At 38.5% G+C, this 18,393-nt stretch overlaps 1 protein-coding gene across 1 annotated transcript in view; it reads right to left on the bottom strand.

Annotated features, from left to right (window-relative positions):
- PIR121 (transcription activator) overlaps positions 1-18,393 on the bottom strand; it is a 31,506-nt gene that overhangs the window by 7,461 nt on the left and 5,652 nt on the right. The window contains exons 12-27 of the mRNA XM_068639697.2: positions 18,059-18,152; positions 17,739-17,930; positions 16,842-17,053; positions 14,789-14,936; positions 14,139-14,307; positions 13,188-13,264; positions 12,363-12,533; positions 11,736-11,812; positions 11,540-11,642; positions 10,546-10,665; positions 10,297-10,440; positions 9,946-10,089; positions 9,231-9,374; positions 8,331-8,418; positions 7,567-7,694; positions 6,556-6,763 (exon numbers count right to left, since the gene is read on the bottom strand). Coding sequence (XP_068495798.2) covers positions 6,556-6,763; positions 7,567-7,694; positions 8,331-8,418; positions 9,231-9,374; positions 9,946-10,089; positions 10,297-10,440; positions 10,546-10,665; positions 11,540-11,642; positions 11,736-11,812; positions 12,363-12,533; positions 13,188-13,264; positions 14,139-14,307; positions 14,789-14,936; positions 16,842-17,053; positions 17,739-17,930; positions 18,059-18,152 — 2,219 coding nt within the window. The remainder of the gene's footprint in view (positions 1-6,555; positions 6,764-7,566; positions 7,695-8,330; positions 8,419-9,230; positions 9,375-9,945; positions 10,090-10,296; positions 10,441-10,545; positions 10,666-11,539; positions 11,643-11,735; positions 11,813-12,362; positions 12,534-13,187; positions 13,265-14,138; positions 14,308-14,788; positions 14,937-16,841; positions 17,054-17,738; positions 17,931-18,058; positions 18,153-18,393) is intronic.

The following is an 18,393-nucleotide window of genomic DNA, read 5'->3' as shown; positions in this document are numbered from 1 at the left end:
TGCAGGGTTCTACTGGCCAACAGTAAGAGAAGATTGTGTAAGGGACGCCCAGCGCTGTAAGCAGTGTCAACAACACGCCGACTGGCACAAGGCGCCGCCAAAAGAGTTGAGGTCCATCTACAGTCTGTGACCTTTCCATACCTGGGGAATCGACATTCTGGGGCCCTTCCCGTTGGCAATAAGGCCGATGAAGTATTTGATAGTAGACATCGAATACTTCACAAGGTGGATTGAAGCCGAGCCAGTGGCGCAGATCACGACCCACAAGGTTCAGCATTTCGTATGGAAGAATATAGTATGTCGTTTTGGCGTACCGAGGCGCCTTGTCTCCGACAACGGGACATAGTTTGCCAGCCTGCAGTTGGGCAAGCTGTGTGCAGAGGTTGGTATAAAGCAGGTGTTCGTGTCTGTCGAGCACCCCCAGACGAACCGACAGGTGGATTCCACCAATAGAATCTTGCTAAGGGGATTGAAGAGAAGGCTTGTGAAAGCCAAGGAGACTTGGGCGGAAGAGGCGCCCAAGATAGTGTGGGCTTACCACACCACGCTCCAATCTTCCACCATGGAGACGCCGTTCAGCTTGGTATACGGATCGGATGCGATGATCCCGGTGGAGATCCATGAGAGCTCACCACGTTTCCAAAGTTTTGTGGCTGAAGAGTCTAACGAAGAAAGGAGAGTGAATCTAGACCTGCTGGACAAAGCCAGAAAAGAGGCGAGGATAAAAGCTGAGGCGGTAAAAAGAAGAGTGGAGCACCAGTACAGCTCCAAGGTGAAGCCCCGACAGTTCCAGGTGGCTGACTTGGTCATGCGGAAGGCTCATCCGTATGAGTTGGAGAACAAGCTATCCCCTAAGTGGAGCGGGCCCTTCAGGGTAACCGAGGCTCGGGGGAACGGATCATACAAGCTTGAGACTCTGGAGGGAGGTGCCATCCCGCGCACTTGGAACGCGGCAAACCTAAAGTTCTATTTCAGTTAAAAACTTTATGTTGTATACAGCTCAAGGGGACACTCTTTTTCCCTCTCGAGGGTTTTTTTAATGAGGTCACCCAATTAAAAACCAGTTTGAGAATACATAGTCTGAAGTTTTGCATTACGATGTAAGGAGACAGTAAGTAGTAATAACGTGGTTCAGTAAGAAACGAACCCACGACCTTGATGTTTAGACACCTCGAGGGGAGCCGCGGGGGCGCCTCCCTCGAGCGTGGGCATCAAGGGCAGAAGAAAGTTCGAATCAGTGGAGAGCCGGGCGTCTTGGTGTGGGTACACCCCAAAAAGGAGTAGCGCTATCCCTCGGGACACCTTCTCCTTGGGCGTGAGCACCAAGTGCCTGGTCATCTTGGTGTTTAGACACCTCGTAGGAGAGAGCGGCGTGGGGCGCCTCCTTCGAGCGTGGGCACCAAGTGCACTGATTGCCTTGGTGTTTAGACACACCGAGGACGAAACGGCGTTGCTTTGTAGCAAGCCTCTCCTCGGGCGTGGGCATCCAAGCGCAAGTTATAAGGACTGATCGATAGTAAACTGGTTGCTTTAGTGTTTAGACACACCGAGGACGAAACGACGCTACTTTAAAGCAAGCCTCTCCTCGGGCGTGGGGACCAAGCGCACCTGTTGACCTGGTGTTTAGACACACTGAGGACGAAACGGCGCTGCTTTCCGGCAGGCCTCTCCTCGGGCGTGGGCACCAAGCATGAACAGTAGGCTTCGGCCAAGATAAGTCCTCCTTCGCCTTTGAGCGATGCTGAGGCCAGTAACGCTCTTGAGGCTAGGCGCCTCAAGACCATGGAGAACGAGTAAAGACCAAGTGAAGAAGTCCCCACGATTCGGGAAAGAGAAGGGGTCGAGTTAGAAAGTGAAAACACGTGCTACCTATTGTTCGAGAAAGAATAATTACTCGGAGTAGCGCACAAAGTTAAGTACAGAGGCATTATTATTAGAAGCAATGAGTAAAGCACGAAAGCAGAAATAACAGTTAAGACGAAAAATGCAAACTTGCTGCCAGAGTATATAAACAAGTATCAAAGTTACACCCAGTGCCTCCTTTAGAGCAGCCACTTGGATGAAGAAGCGGTGAGCTTGGTTAGCCAGTTGTCCGTTCACTAATGCCAACTCATCAGCAAGAGCTTGATACTCCTTGGCCTTTGCCTCAGAGTGATGCAGGAACGAGTTGGCACGAGCAAAGAACCCACCGAGGCTAAGGGCTATATCCTCCAACAAAGCCTCATCCACTGAGCTCCCCGGGGTCTCTTGTTGATAACCCCTTAGAACGTGCTGAATATAGCTCGGGGAAGCTCGGGAGCAGGAGTAGGGGTGGGCTCTGGAGCGGTCTCAGCTCCCTCCTCAAGGGCAAGATAGTTTGGAGGTGTAGAGGCGCTGAGGGGGGTGGTCCCTAAGAGATCCAGCCTTCTTATCAGAAGAAGAGTGGAATGCAGCCACATTAGTGGTCCTTCTCCTCTTGAAGACGGGGCCCTCTGTGGAGTCTTCATCTGAAGGAATGATCACCACCCCTTTATTTTTCTCTAGAGGGGCTGGCAAGGGAGAAGTCCTGACCGTGGCTAAGGGGATAGCCACAATCGGGATGGGAGAAGTAGGGATTGAGGTGTTGTGAGAAGGAAGGGGGTTCTGTGTAGTTTGTGGAGATGCAGGTTGATGGTTTGACTGTGGTGAGGCAGGTGTTGGTGTGGCTTGTGCGGGGGAGATTGGAGAAGTGGCAGGGGAAGCGACAGGGGCCGAGTGCGTAGAGGTACCAGCCCCGCCAGCAGAGGCATTGCCACGAATGGACAAGACTCCAGCTAGTCTCATCCGCTTCTTAGCATCCAGGACCATGTCTGTACCAAAGAGAAAGAATTATGAGTTAAACATGCCACGCAAGTCAAAACAATTAGTGTAAGTATGAGTCCGCAAACAAACAAGAGAAGACATAAACAGAGTTAGAGCTTGAAGAAGGCAGGGAAGGGATTATTCCCATCCCAATGCAGCGGGTGAGTGCAGCAGAGTCGTATTCGTGCTTGATCAACTCAGCAGTGTTGAAGACCACCCCCAATGGATTCATATCACCCAAGCTTGCCAAGACCTGGCACACCTTGCGGTCAGCAGAGGATAGCTCGTCCAAGGTCTTGGCCTTTTTCAGTTTCAGCTCTCCTACCCAATATAGGGGGAAGCCGTCCAAGGCTGTGGGGTCAGCTTCAGAACTGCATACCCTGGAGAATTTCCCCCTGAACCCTTTGCATGGTTGCTGAAAGAGGGTCATGATGATCCTTCCAACTATCCCACTAAAGCTGACCCAAAGGTTCTTCTCGGGGCTCTTAGCTTCAAAGAAATGTAGAAAGACATCCACTGAGGGGATGGCCAAATTGACTACAGAGGATGCCGAAAGCCCTGATGAAGGCCCAGCTGTTAGGGTGCAACTGGGCTGGGGCTACATTGATCTCAATGAGGAGTTCCCTCTCGAAGTTGGTGAAGGGAAGGCGTTGTCCAATACGTTTGAACACCGTTTGGTAGAAGAAGAAGTACGATTCCCCACCGTTCGAACGGTTATCAACACAGACAGGTTCGCTCGCTGTGCAGTGGCGAACATAGGCATCGTGCCTTCTCCCAAAGGCTCTACCCTTACAGCCAAGCTCGTTGTCCAGATGGTCCCTCCAGTCAGAAAAGGAGGTCAAGGTAGAGGTTTCTGCGAGGAGCTTGTCGGAGGCCCAGGGATAGAGGAGTTTGTAGTTAACACTGGGAGAAGGAGGATTAGCAGTGGTTTTAGTTCTCGCCATGGCACAACAAAGGAAGCTGGGAAGAAGAACAAAGGTTTAGCAAACAAGGCTATTGTGTGAAACTTGGGAGAAAACCCAGAAAAACCCTACCCACGCGAGAAAGTTCAGAAAACAGGGGAACGAAGAAACGCGAAGAAAAACGTAAATGCGAGAATCTAAACGGTCCCAAGCAGTAATATCAACGCATGAAATCAAGAGTAAAGAGCCATCAATGCATAAAAATCATACCTTTGATGTTTGAGCAGCGAAAGTCTCAGACTTGCGAAGAGGGATTAGAGAAAGTTTGAGGAAGAAGATGAAGAGTGCAATCGTTCGCGTAAATGATGGAACAATGTCTAAAACACGCCTTTTCAAAGAGTTTAACGTAAACTTAAGAAGCGCAAGAGACGTTAAGTCATGGTCGTGCGATTGGACCACGTGTTTATGGATTACCACATGAGCAAAAAGCGTCATTTCATAGCACAAAGTGTCTTGTCATAGAATGCCACGTAGGACGGTAGGGCGAGACCTTAGTCTTTTCGCTGAGCAGTTGTCAGCTCAAGACTGGGGGACTTGTGTACCGACTCGTCCTTGGGCGTTGACCAAATTCAACATAGTGGGACCCATCGGGGGCGCTATGAAGTAAGCAAGGGAGTAGACAAGCCTCGGGCGTTGACCGGGCTTAGTACCAGGAATGTGCCTATGAGCAAAAAGCGTCACTTCATAGCACAAAGTGTCTTGTCATAGAATGCCACGTAGAACGGTAGGGCGAGACCTTAGTCTTTTCGCTGAGCAGTTGTCAGCTCAAGACTGGGGAGCTTGTGTACCGACTCGTCCTTGGGCGTTGACCAAAGTCAACATAGTGGGACCCATCGGGGGCGCTTTGAAGTAAGCAAGGGAGTAGACAAGCCTCGGGCGTTGACCGAGCTTAGTACCAGGAATGTGCCTATGCCAGAAAGGTGTCCCCCCATGATACCCACGGGTAAGAGTAACCGTGGAGGAGGCGGCACAGCAGGGGCGTGGAGGCCTCGGTACCCCAAATAGTAATAGAAGGAGAGGAAAGGTGGTTCTCAAGCCACACCTCCAGCACCAGAAAGGAGAAGCCCCACTCACAAGGTACCAGTGCATAGAGTGTAGAGACGCGACAAGTACGCACCACCGCTGGAAAGCCCTTGGGCAGAGACGACCCATGAGAGGGTCACGTCCCAGGAGGCGATTCGCATGCATGGTACGTGAGGAAGGCAAAGAGCCCTAGGGAGGATGACTCAGAGGATGGGCGCATGAGTTGGCACCCAGGCAGTCACCCCCACGCGGGATGCACTCCGGTAGAATGGCCTTACACACTAAGATTTCCCTGAGTTTGGGTTACAGTGTCGTGAGGCTGCACCCACAGATAGGCTTAAGTCAGAGGTAGACACGTGGCAGAAACACGGGCAAAGGTATATAAGGCTTTGTTACAAACAGACTAAGGTACGTTTTCACACTTTACACACAAGTGAACTGAGAGCGAGAGAGTTTGAGTTACGCACTTCTCTGAGCACTAAGTTAGTGGTGTTCTGCGACGGGAAGTGTTACGGTGTTTTCTGCCATAACTGACTTGAGCGTCGAAGTGCAAACGGCCGTGAGGGCGCCCATTTGTCTCTCTGTTTCAGGTATTCACGGCGGCAAAGGGTGAAGTTGGAACGGAAGCAAAGGAGTCCTTGAAACACAGTTCGTAGCTACGCACGAAGGTGATCCAAGTCAACCGACAGGAACAATAATATAAAGAAATATGGTAACTAAACTTAAGAGATTTGTCATAACTGCCACTGGAAAATTGATCAATTACAATCAAAGTACAATAATCAATTGCCAGAGAGTATCCACACAAAGTAATTGATTGTTTTGTGAAATAACTCGATTGAGTGTTCGGGTGCAGTAATCAATTAGACGATTAGTAGGGTCAGTTACAACTGAAAGTAACTGATTACCAGTGCAATAATCTATTACTTTATGCAGATTTGTCATTTGTGTGGCCCATTTGAAGGGGTAATTTCTGAATACTTGAGCCATGGTTTTTGAACTTGGAAAAAGTACCCCATGCTGCCAAAATTGCGAGCAAAATACATTCAACCATCATATTGAGATTTTAAAGCTTTCATTGGAAGAATCATGCACCAAGGGAGTGTGCTACTACAACACTATATTTTTCTCTATTTTGTGAAGTTCGAAAATGAGCCCCCCAAACATATCAAGAGTGGAGTATCTCTTGGCTGAAGACATTTGGGTTGTGGGATCCCGAGAACAACAAAAGTGAGATGTGTTTTGGTTGTATGAACTTTGATTTTAGTGGAAATCCCACAAAGGGTTCTTTAGGGACAATATGTAGATCGCAATGATGGTAATTGAATCAGTATAAAATTTATATGTGCAATCTTAAGAAATTGTTTTTTTTTTACCGAGTTCAATGACATATATAGTCAACCTCACATAGAAAGATAAAGTTATTGTTGTTGAATATCTCTTGACATAAAGACATTGTATTAAGTTTTCACCATAATTTCTCCATGAAGATGTTTGGACAATGACATTCATGCCTGTTGCATCATAATGATACTAAACTTTGAGTTATACATTTTTTTCCTTTAATTTATTTATTTCTATTTCATTTCCTTCATTTGAAATACCTTATGGCCATCATATTTCCTATTCCTATAGTTAAAATCTAAGTCTCTCAAGTAATTTTTTAACTTCATGCATTAGTGCCTTTATTTATACAAAGAAACATGGCAAGCTAACAGCAAAAAAATTAGAAAGCATTCCAACAACATACCTGCTGCTTCTGCTTGTTTTGACATAATATGGAAAGAGGTAGGTGATGGGCAACCAGGGTATGAAATCATTGCAGCAGCTGTTGATTTAAAGAGACTAACAACAGGGCTGTGTTCACCATCTTGAGAAGTTACTATTTGACCATCTCCTCCAGGAAGCAAGCCCAGCCAAGGAGCAGTTTGCATGAAATCCATAGAATCCTTTTCTCTCTATCAAGAATGCAATGTATTTATCACTAAAAAATTAAAGTAGCATACATGAAAACATCAAGATTAAAGTTAAAGGAAATATATGATTATTTCTCCTTATTTCCGATGTAACACGATCAATTTTCCAAAATTTATTCTTACACACTATGCATCCTTGTAAAATTACTTTGGGAGTTTGATGATGATAGATAAATTATTATACTTTAATTGACATTAGATCTCCTCTAGTTCTGTCGTTCAGATTCTTAAAATGCATTTTTGTGAGATTTCAAACTCCCTAAATACCTTAGTTTGTCTTGTCTAAGTATAGAACTAGTCTTCTTCAAGTCCAAAATATGATGGGACTGGACCAGTTAAACTTAGCCCACAAACACCTAACTTGCACTCATACATTCTCAGGTCCTTCCACACCATTTTTATACCTTCAAAACCAAAGCCCAAACTTTTCTAGTTCTACCTAAATAAACGTGCCCTCTCCATCTATATAAAGTTTCGGACCAAATAAGGACTTCAAGTAAGTCATCTGCAAAACATTTCCTTTTTGTTCATAGTATTTACCAAGCTTTTCATGGACTTTAAGTTTCAATATAGAAAGGTTCTTGACAACAGGTACACTTGGATACTTTATATCCTATAATTGGCTAAAATAATTGTTTTGTCCCATTCTCTTCTTTTTAGGTAGTATTAGAAAAAAACCATGAGTTCTAAAATTATCTTGAAATATAAAGCAGATTTATTAAGTTTTCAGCTTATGCTGATGGCAATTCCAATAGACAAATTGGAAATTAAACTGCATCACTGACCAACACAATATCTAGAAGCCCCATCCAATATAATACACTTCCAATCTCTTTTATGCCATGAAGAACCTCAGCTTTTAGCTCCGATTTGGTCCCCCAGTTAAGATGTTCCTTAACAAGTCTCACACAACCTGTGTAGAAATAATTAAAGTTAATCAGATATGATAATGTATCTATGTACTGTATTACTTTGCAGTTAATTTGTTTATGAGAAAATTATTTGTAAAGACAATGAACTGTCCTGATATATCTAGCAAAACCTTTCAGTGCTTTTTGAGATTTTGAAAAAAATGCTTGATTTTCTTAAGGTTTTTCCACCAATATAAGGAACACGAGAAGAAAGAAGTATTATGCCAATGACCTCAAGTCCATGACAAAGAAATGTATCTAGTATTACTTTATTAAAAAGAAAGGGCAACAAATACATGCTACCAACTACTAAGTACTAATTATTAATATTTATCTAAAAAATGTCTTTGGTCATGCACTGTGTAATTGGTGCATATTTACCAAGAATTTGGAATATGGTATGATGCATGTATACCAAAAAATATGAATCACCAAGACTCAGCATTCTTTTGTCAATGATTTCCTTTTAACAATTTTATAGACTTAAATTTTCTATGCAATGAATCAGTATGCATAAATAATTTACCATCAAGATGTTGAAGGAAGAATATATTTTAAGCATTCATACATAAGTAAATTGCAGAACAAACCTTTTTTTTAATAAAAACAAAAGTAAATGTAAAAATGTCACCATGCACCTGTCACACCTCCATCGAAAGGAAGAAGTCCAATTGATTTTGGCAAAGATTCTTGTAATCCTGTAATCATTGGCTCAAGCAAAGTAATCTGAAAATAGCACGCATTTATGTTGTTAGTGAGCCACACCCAAAATTTCCTTTAATAATAATATCACTAAATATAGACATATCTAAACTAAACGCATCCAGTATGTATGTGTGTCTATCTATAAACAACAATAAGTTGCTTAATATGGTTGTTATGGTAGAAGCTTTTGTGAATGTCATTGTGTAATCTATACATCTGAAAAAATACATGTTGCAACATTTTGTCATTCATTTACCCTATCCTTAGCATAATAGTGTCCACACTCTTATGCTAAAACTTATTATCAAAGCCTTGCACTATGTATTCATTGCTCGAGTCATTTTTACATGATTATAAAGAGTTAGTTGATCAGTTTTCCATAGCAAGGACAACTTTGCACTTTATAACATGTTCTGCTACGCCCAAAAGTTTCACATAATTTAGGAGTTGAACTCAATAGTCATCTATATACACCTTCCACTCTTAACCCACCAAGACGTCTTTTAAGGACAAAATTGTGACGTAGCAACCGAGTTCTAGAGCGGATAACACCTCAAATACAGTGATTGACTCTAACGAAACTATCTTATCAAACTTTAGGTCAAAACATTGGCGTCTTTCGTGAAAATGGAAAAAAGGTCTAAAAGAGAACACTCCTTCCCCTTAGCCCTTGACTGAAAGCCTTATGTTCTAATATGCTCAAAAGTCTCGCATCACTTAGAAGTCAAGGCCAAGAGCTATTTATAAACATCTTCCTATCTTAAGGTTTCCACAGGAAAAAAAAGGTGTGCAATTATTTATTCAGAATTTAGCAAATGTAAAGAACAACATACCTTGTTTGATATGTGATCAAGAAGGGCTCTAATAAGCCAAGGTAATGATTGAGATCCCAGAAGTCGAACAATAGAAAATGTGTGAGGTATTCCAAAGAATCCACTATGCAGTCGTGCAAAACTTTGATGGGCAGAATTCAAATCCTATCAGTGTGAGACAATGAGACACTAATATATTTACATCTATATATATATATATATATATATATATATATATATTTACATCTATATATATATATGTGTGTGTGTGTGTGTGTGTGTGTGTGTACACAAAGAAGATTGTAGAAAGCGAACACAAACACAATAGTTCATCTCCCTCTCCCTCGTTATAAATACACTGAACAAGTAAAATAAATAAAAAATGAATATAACAATCAGAAAAAATATAGAAAAACAGAAAAGTTGAGAAAAGTGATCTAAACTCCAAGAAATTTGCATTGGACTTTTCTATACTTGGAACAGCCAGCGTGCATGTGGTCCTAAGGTGTAAACTGTGCTGAAATAAATTTTGGAACTTCCCAAAATGGAAAGTGAGATAAAAAAATTTAGTGAGAGGAAGTAGTAAATCACATTATTTTACCAATGTAAACATCTGACTTAAGCGAGACTTTTAACAGCTTGTATTTAACATGTTTATGATTATTTAAGCCATTAAAAAATATTGATTCTGATTTATAAAAGTTGTACCATTAAAGGCAGTACAAGGAATGCTTACTTGAGTACCACAATAGAAACTAGGCTTAGCAGAGGGTACAGATGGCTTTTGAACAGGAACAGTCCTTGATGATCTGATAAAACGTTGAGTAGTATTGCAGAGAATGAAATTTGGCAAAAAATCGCTTTGCATCTCTGACCAAATCTAGCATACATAAAGAAATAGATCAATTCAAAATTGAAAACAGACCAAGTCATGAAATTATTAATTACCATTTTTAAATAGTGGTTTCAACATTCAATATAAAGATTCAATATTAGATAGAAACTAACAGGAAATTAATAATCACTGTTGTGCAGAAGAAAGGGAGACATCAAATTAAAGTACGTCTTTAGAGCTTAACAGACAAACCTGTGAGGCCAGTCGACTAGAAAATGATACAAGGGAGATGTTCTCTTGCATCTCGTTCAACATGAGACTGAAAGAGTCTACAGAAAGATCTCTAGACAGTAGTTCATGGGAATGTTTTAGGACTTCCAACAACTTCTCTAATTCCTTAAATAAAATAGTCAAGGCATTTTTTTAGTTAATGAACATTGAGAGAAGAAAAGTAGTTCATAATTGTTGGCAATGGGAAGTAGCAGAGGTAAAATCACTAACCACTATGGCACAAAGATCCTGGCATTCAAAGCGATCAAACAGAAACTCGATATTTTCACGGAAAACCTTGTTAATCCTTTCAGTAATCAAACTTCGCAAATTAATCATCCTTCCAAGAAGCTGTACATAGTATATTTAATCACGTGAGAAATTGCAATTATGGCATCCAGTAGAACGTGTGTATGAGAGATAGAGAGAGAGAAATCATATAAACTGAAAAAAGGAATACACCATGAAAATAAAAAAATTATAAATCATATAAGCATCAATCTTAATCTTCATAATTATTTTCTTCATTAGTTCGTTAGAAAGAAGTCACTTATGTACTTAATCATTTTTCTAGAATTGTATTTGGCCCAGCTTCTCGTTTCAAAGAGAGATGTCCCAAGAAGTTAGACCAAACACTTCGTTAGACTGTTGGTATCCAAAAGCCACTTCATAACCTAACTAATCAATGTGGAGTTAGGTTGAAAAATTATAGCGGAAACACTCTCCCAGCACCTGTTTTTCCAATATTTCAAACCAGGACTTTCTGATCAACAAACTTGGTTAACTCACGGGAAGCTTTTTATGAAACTGACTGATAATCAGTATGAAATCAGATTCTAGAGGAAAAATATACTAACAACTTATTCCTACGTATAATAGTACACAAAAGTTGTCTGTTTTGTATACTTCCTCTTCCTCCAGTTAAAGAAAGTCACTTAATGATAATGAGGTTTGGATCGGTAGCACCCTGATATGTATTAAAAAATAAGTAATAAAATAGTTAATCTTTTTTCATTTAATGCAGGGCTTCAGTCAAGTGTTTCCAGATTTTTCTGGGAGAGGGGTGATCTAACAGTATGCACACATTTCTCCAATCCTCCCACACATGACCCACCTTGGGCTATTTTTTAATCTCCAAAAATTGTTAGTATACACCCAGCTTACAGTTTAAAGCCCCAAATCAAAATTATGTAAAAGAAACATGATGATAATGTAATTCATTAACCTTCACTCTAGTCATTTTAAGCAGCATATTGAGCCTTATGGGTTGCACAGCATACTTTTCTGCATTGTCTGAAGCAAAGAGGAATGAAGGATCAAGCAATTCGCTGCATGATTTAGGCATCCATCAGTACAAAAATAGGTTAGTCCATGGAATAGTGAAAAGAAAAAGCGGTTGAGCCAGAGAAAAATGAGCATACCTTGCTGCCCAACTTTTGTAATATGTGAAAATGGTTTCACATAATTTTGTAACAAATATATCAAAACAATGATCCACCTGTGAAAAAAGGTAAACAGAAAACAGTTGATTGTTGTAGAAAGCATATGGAAACTGGTAAAAAGAAGCAAAAGTCTTTTTTTTTTTCTTTTTTTAGACTAATCTTCTCTGTATCATTCCAATTTAATCGGATGTCCCCAAAGGGACAGCAAAAGTCTACTTTACTAACAACATAATTCACTATCTGCTACCGGTATAAACTGATGTTAACATAATTCACGAAGAATGACTTAATTAAATATAAAAGAAAATACACAAAAATGAAAGTTTATTGAGGGTCATCATCCCAGTCCGAAAGTCCTCACTCAATTTTCTGGATGCCTCCACACGGATCCCCCCACTTATACCCCTTATCCTCAATTCCCGTGGTATTCTTACATCATCTCTTACATTTAGTAAATGTAGGATACCTAACACCACATAAGTTACTCCCATCAATTTAGTGCACTTCACCATATGCACCTAATCATCTGTATCAGATATTATACTGTTCCAGGAAATTCACCATATAATCAACTAGCATTAGCTTCAAGTTACAAGTTTCTAATACCTCAGCCTCAATTTCATCGTATAGGAACCGTTGCTTCAGCAACACCAAAGCTTGCTGAGCTGAATCATTGTAGATGTCAAATGGCATCAGAACACTCTCTAGAAGACCAGAATTTGGTGACTCAAGAACACATTCCACCAACATCCAGGGAAGAGAGCACTCAATTGGAAACTACATTAAATAATGAACTAAATTTAGTACAAGAAGGGGGGTGGAAAAAACATGCATATAAGAAAAGAATAATAAAAAAGATCACAAGTTAGGTAGAATTTAAAATTTTCAAAGTTTGAAATACAATATTGAGAAACCCATTACACAGGAATGACTTCTTCAAATTAGAGTAATGTTGAAGTTCAGAAAAGGCTACCAGCAAGAATGAAGAAAGATCAGATTCACACAACATATAACTTTTCTTTCTTAATAAAACATGTTTCTACGAAATCTTCAGCCCTTTTTAGCTTGTTATTTCAGTCTCTGAGTATTTTATGTAACATTAACAGAATCAGGATTTGGTGGGGGCGTAAGGGATGACTAAAGTATGCAGAATTAGAGACAAAATATTAACTTTCAAAGGGTCAGGATAATAAAAACCTCAGTATTAGAAGAGAATTTTGGAAAAAATAGCATACAAACCATCATCCTACCATATAACAACACATTCCAAGTTGCTAGGCTGCCATTATTTTAGTTTTTTTATTCAATTACAGGTAAAAATAGATGAGTGAATGCTTGCAAGGAGTTACGAAGTTAGGTGGTCTTATCAAGAGTGATTGCTGTAAACATGATAATTTGAAATTCAAATAATTTGGTGGTGATGAGTATTACCTGAATGACTCGTGAAGACTCTAAATAGAATTCTCTAAACCATAAGAAACCAAGATCTGTCAATGTTGCAACAGTGGCTGCAAGCATCATCACCCAAGTCAATTACACTGAAGGACTCAACAAGACATATGCAAAGGATTCTATCAGTAAACTGTTTCAGAAGTTAGCAGGTCAAAATCTTTCAGAACTTACTACCTTCTAATGTATTTCTTCTCTAGTCAAAGAAATTAAAAACTTTTAGGATACTTTCTAAGAAAATTGGTGACAATGAACTTCCAATTGGTATACTTAAGGTATAATAATGAGCAGATAAAATCAAGTTGTGACAGAAGCACAAAGATGAGCTTGGAAGCTTTAAAAGGACCAATCTTCACTGTTAGGCCCACATGGCAGGGGCAAACATAATCCGAACCTGATAATTTGTAAGAAAACTAAATAGCACCCAAAAAGCATAAATTTATTCAGAAACTATTTTACTCAAGAAAGTAGATGTCAGTTTAATGTTGTGTTCAGCTATCATTTAAACATCCATGTACCCTCCCAATTCAATGATGTTAAGTTTTGTATTAGATGTTTTAACTTTTGCAAGAGCCCAAGGATTTCACGAACACCAAATGATATTGTTAATAATCATCTATCAGTCCCATTGCATGTATGTTCAATTTCAATTTCTAGATGTTGGACTAGTTTACCCCTTTATTCTCTCATATATACATGAAGGATCCCCGAATAGGTTGAAAGAAGTGCACCATAAGGCGATATATGTTATCAACAGCAATATAACACAAAATGTAATGCTTCAAAACTAACCCCCTAATGTAGGAGAGGAGTCATGGGGCGGGAGTAGTGAGGGAAGAGGTTATCAGAGTAGATGATATTTGATATATCAATGGAATGTGAGGATGAGTCTTTGCAATAACATTGATGCTCAGATCAATTGAAGATCATTACCTGAGTAGTCTAAAATATGAAGGAAAAAACCAAGCTTGTAAAAAAATGTCTCCAGCTGTTTTAAATCATTAACTGGGATTTCTGAGCCACTATTGCCAAAGAGTCCACCTGGCCTCCTAAGATTACCACCAGAAACCACCTCATATATTAAGAACTGCAAGCAGTGCACCTGTAGTAAAGAGATTAGCTAAGCAACAATTACACAGCATTACATATATCCACAGAAAGAAGTTGTTGTAGAGCAACCCAAGTCAGGATATAGTTAATCTTTGGTAACAACTTTTGATTGCTATATGTATGTGAATATACATGAAGAATAGCATTTCATGCAGAAGACCTGAACTTGAAAAAAGTAATCTAAGGAAGAAAATACATTTATTCGAAATCATAACCTGTAAGAATGAGTCTTCCTATATGCATGACCACATAAATGAATGCTCGACATTTCAGAATAAAGGCACACTTGAGCAACTTTATTTATTTTCCGCTATCAAAGCATTGGTAAGTCCATATGCTAAAACATCTATACAGATAGCAGAGTCCAATATATAGCATTAAAACTTTGATCCCTAATAAATGCAGCTCTTTGAGCATATTGATATAACAAATTATATAAGAGAAGCTGCAAGAGAATTGAAAATGATGCAGACCTGAGCAGTAGTTGGGGCAACTGCTCTTGGATAAAATATGTTTGCTTTGCTTTCTTCACCTCCATGCTGTGAAGACTGTAACTCAGATTCTGATTTGTTTGTATTAGCCATCCAATCAGCTGAGAGGGTCCGCATATCTGAAAGAATCCTGAAAATCCATATTTGGGTAATTGATATAAAAAAGAAGAAAAAATGAAGGAACAATTGATGCAGACTTTTCAATCAATGATAAACAAATACAAAAAAAATTGCAAGAGAAATCAAACTCTACTTCCTATGTTACAGGGTATGAGGTTACTATGGTGAGTTGAACCATTATTATGTAATTTCCAACAGATTACACACTTCGAAAAATCAAAATAAGCTAACAGGAAAGTTAACTAAATTTTCTGTGGGTATTATGAAATACTCTGTAGAATGAATATTAGTCCCAACCAACTATCTCATACTTTTACTTATTACAAGGCTATAATACAAGATGTACATAAACACCCATAATTGGTATAAATAAAGCAAAAAATAGAACAAGCCAGTCTCTTCCATACTTTCAACAAGAAGCATTTTATCTCTTCTTCCAGTTTAATTGTACAACCATAAAATTGTATCTGGAAACCAACTATTTTCAACTTGCAATAAGAAAATACCCTGTAATATTTTATTAGGGCATCTCTATTGTAGGGTCATACACAGGATTATAAGCTTAAGACGTGAGTCTTATAAGACCTCCTCATTAGAGTACACTGGCATGACATAAAATTTAAGACCTCACAAGAATAAAAAAAATATTTTCTATATTGGAAACATATATTTTTGTCAACAACCAAAGAAAACATTAATTAGTATGGGTCTTACAAGACCCTTGAATTGGAGTAAAAGTTACAAAAAGTCATAAAAGTGATGTGGCACAATGGAACCTGCAAAAATTAAATTAAGACATCATAGAATGATTTTTACATTGAAGATAACCTAATAGTGGTTTAATATTTTTTTCACCCAAACCAAGGAAATGATATAACTTTTCTATTTTTCATGCAATTTTGACGTTACCTATTACATTTATGTGTCCTTGTATTTTCTCTCTCCGTATTAATTAAATTAAAGTATCTGACGTTATGACGTACGTATTCACTCTCCATATCAATCATAAGAAAATGTCGTATGCTTATTTGTATTCTCTCTCATTAATTATAACTACCTTTTCTTTCTCAATGTGAAATCAAAGGGTTCTGCACCATTTTTTCTCTTTCAAAAAGCCATTGTTGTTCTTGAAGCCTTTTTTTGTTCACTTAACATTTTTTTAACAAAAATTAAGCTTCCATCCATAATTTTATTTGCACTTCTCTCCTATAAAATTAGATTCAGGTCATATATGATCATAAATTTTCTAGCTGGAAATAGATAACACATGGGAACTTTTCTCAATATGTATAGAAATGTCAACTAAAAATTTATTTAATGTTCAAATTCAAACAACTTTCAATGCATAATAGTCATTTATTTTTATAAAAATGGAAATAAAGGTGTAATTGGAAAACAAGACATGTTATCTTGAAAGTAAAAAATGACAGATAAAAAGGAACAATTTTTTGTTAAAAAAACATTTTTAAAAAGGAGCAAAGAGAACATTGTTATATAGTTGATTATTGTGCTGTCGGATAGGTCAAACAGGTCAGTCAGTTGACCAACCTGTAAGTCAGGAGAAATGGTTAGTCAAAGGGATGAGGAGACGTGGGGGTAAAACGGTAACAGCAGACTTCCATACAGGATCATAAAGGAAAGGAGGAGAGCTGAGGAATGGGGGGATGATTTCTTTGGGGAGAGAACATTTCAGGAGAGAAAAGAGAGGTCGTGAGAAAGAAAGAGAATCAATGTTTGGCAAGGTTTCACAATTTGTAACCTGGTCAGAACAATTATGATCCAGAAGAATTATGTTTCATGATACATAATTATGATCCGGAGCAATTCCATGAGAACACTGAGTCCAAGGAACATATCAGCTATCAACTTAAAAACTAACAATTTTATACCATGTAATGATAAATTAGAATACTACCTAGAGAGGTCCTTCTTCTTTCTGAAGGTAGTCCGCAACATAATAGCTAATGTGTTTTGGACAAAATCCTGGACCTCAGCATGTATTGTTTCCCATAAAGCATCAGCAACCACTGTATCACACCGCTGCATCATAGATCCAACACTCTTTATGTAGCTCACAAGTTCAACCAGTGCTTTCCTTTCTTCTGCACTGTAATTATATCTTACTACCTATAAGAAACACAAAGCTTATGATAATATCTACTTTTTTAATAGAATCCATTCAAGATAGATTTTGATTTGAAGTGTAGGGTGCCAGTTTGAGTTAAATCAAACACAAGTACAATTAATAAAAAATCACCTTTGTGTGTAGTTAGCACAAATAACTGAAAATAAATGGCTAACTGATACAATAATTGATTAATTTGTGTGATAAATGGTTAGGTTTTACATGGCTAATGTAAATAACTTTATAGCTAATTCAAAATTTAAGTGTTTAACATGCCTGAAGTAACAAGGAGTATCAACACCACTGAAAGCACAAGTTCATATTTTAGAATTGCTCTAAATTAATTGTTTTATAACAAATAAAAAATTAAGGAAATATTGGCTTAGAGTGAAAATGATTAATTTTGAATGTGTCTAATGGAAAAGCTAAATCAATTTGAGCAATATTTAAGATGGATAAAACTACAAGTGGTATCAACACCACTGCACATACAAATTGTAATTGTAATGTCGAATTGCTATTCTGTATAAATAGTTAATTGCGTTATACAAATAAAAAATTATACCAATATTGGCAGTACTGAAATGCCAGTACCAGATTAGAATATCAATCAACCATCACCACCAAGGAGAAAAAGAATGATAAGAATAAAAGCACAAGGAACTAGAAGATTTGAATACTCCTTACCTTTTCATAGTCAGAGAATGATGGGGATGCATCTTTGCATGGTCGAGAAAATTTCCAAGCACATTGTTCCCATATGCGTGCAGTCCATTTGCTTAATAGCTGAAAACCTTCAACAATCATATCATACATGTTCCCCTTGACTTCTTTGCTCCATTCAACATCAGAACCATCAGTTGACTTTAACAATAACAGCTGTAAAAATAGAGATAAACAACTAACTAGCAGGTATTACATGCTAAGAAATAGTCAAAAGAAACAAAACAAATAAGATTTCAGGGAGGGCATTCCATTTGCAGCCAAGGTAGAGCAGAGGGAAGCACCTGATTCATTGCAGAAGCAAATCGAATTACAAAATCATCATGCTCAGCACGGATGGCTCCAATATGATTTATGATCAAATAATGTCTCTGATATGTGTATCATGTCAAGTTTACATTCTAAAGGAGCCAGTAGGAAGAGGCTTTATAATTTTATGAAAATCAACATTTCAAAAGTAAAAGATTCCTCAATAATGTTTTTAATAGAAGTTCCCCTAGTAATCTTCAATACAAATAAATCTAAGTTCTAAAATGCATAAGGGGCTGCAATAACATATATTAATTAAACCTACAGTTTTCCATGTCACCCAACAATGAATACACAAAAATTTGGAGGA

Source organism: Phaseolus vulgaris, chromosome 6 (assembly GCF_051622355.1).
Source record: "Phaseolus vulgaris cultivar YP4 chromosome 6, ASM5162235v1, whole genome shotgun sequence".
Taxonomy (NCBI): domain Eukaryota; kingdom Viridiplantae; phylum Streptophyta; class Magnoliopsida; order Fabales; family Fabaceae; genus Phaseolus; species Phaseolus vulgaris.
Note: the sequence above shows the minus strand (reverse complement) of the source record. Positions and strands in the feature narration are given on the sequence as shown.